Source organism: Opisthorchis viverrini, assembly GCF_000715545.1.
Source record: "Opisthorchis viverrini unplaced genomic scaffold opera_v5_16, whole genome shotgun sequence".
Lineage (NCBI taxonomy): Eukaryota > Metazoa > Platyhelminthes > Trematoda > Opisthorchiida > Opisthorchiidae > Opisthorchis > Opisthorchis viverrini.
Window position 1 is genome coordinate 57,065 of NW_008751672.1, and position 490 is coordinate 57,554.

The 490-nt window shown below is 44.5% G+C and overlaps 1 protein-coding gene across 1 annotated transcript in view; it reads left to right on the plus strand.

Moving 5' to 3' along the window:
- Positions 1 to 490, plus strand: part of T265_01457 (hypothetical protein) — a gene marked incomplete at both ends in the record, with an annotated part of 9,733 nt that overhangs the window by 2,337 nt on the left and 6,906 nt on the right. The window contains one exon of the mRNA XM_009165498.1: positions 59 to 330. Coding sequence (XP_009163762.1) covers positions 59 to 330 — 272 coding nt within the window. The remainder of the gene's footprint in view (positions 1 to 58; positions 331 to 490) is intronic.

The following is a 490-nucleotide window of genomic DNA, read 5'->3' on the forward strand; positions in this document are numbered from 1 at the left end:
ATTCCGTTACTGGGAAGAGTCCCGCGCTTCTATTTAAATCTCGTTCGTTGCGTACGAGTCTTGACTGTGCCAAAACGGCTGATGTCACATTTTTCAAGGGTAATGATTTACGACCCGCAACAGGAATAGTGCTTTCATCAAATGGCAAACGAATGGTCACAATTCTCGATTTGGATGATCTCTCTTGTCATCGGAGACACATTGACCAGGTTGAGGTCACTACCAGAGGTCAGTCTGTTAACGGCACTCCTGCTGTTTCAAATACTAATGAGTCCTTTGTAGATGATCTTATGGTATCTGAACAAAACGTATCTGAAGAACACACAACCTGTGAAGAGCCTGAAGTTTCCATTCCGAGAAGATCCGAAAGACTGCTGTCGAAACCACCACTAGATGCCAGCGGCTAAACGCAGAATGCATTTTTCTGAAAAACCCCTGCGGGCGAAATGGAAACTTTAACGTCAAAGTGCTGCACTTCTTTGCATATGTG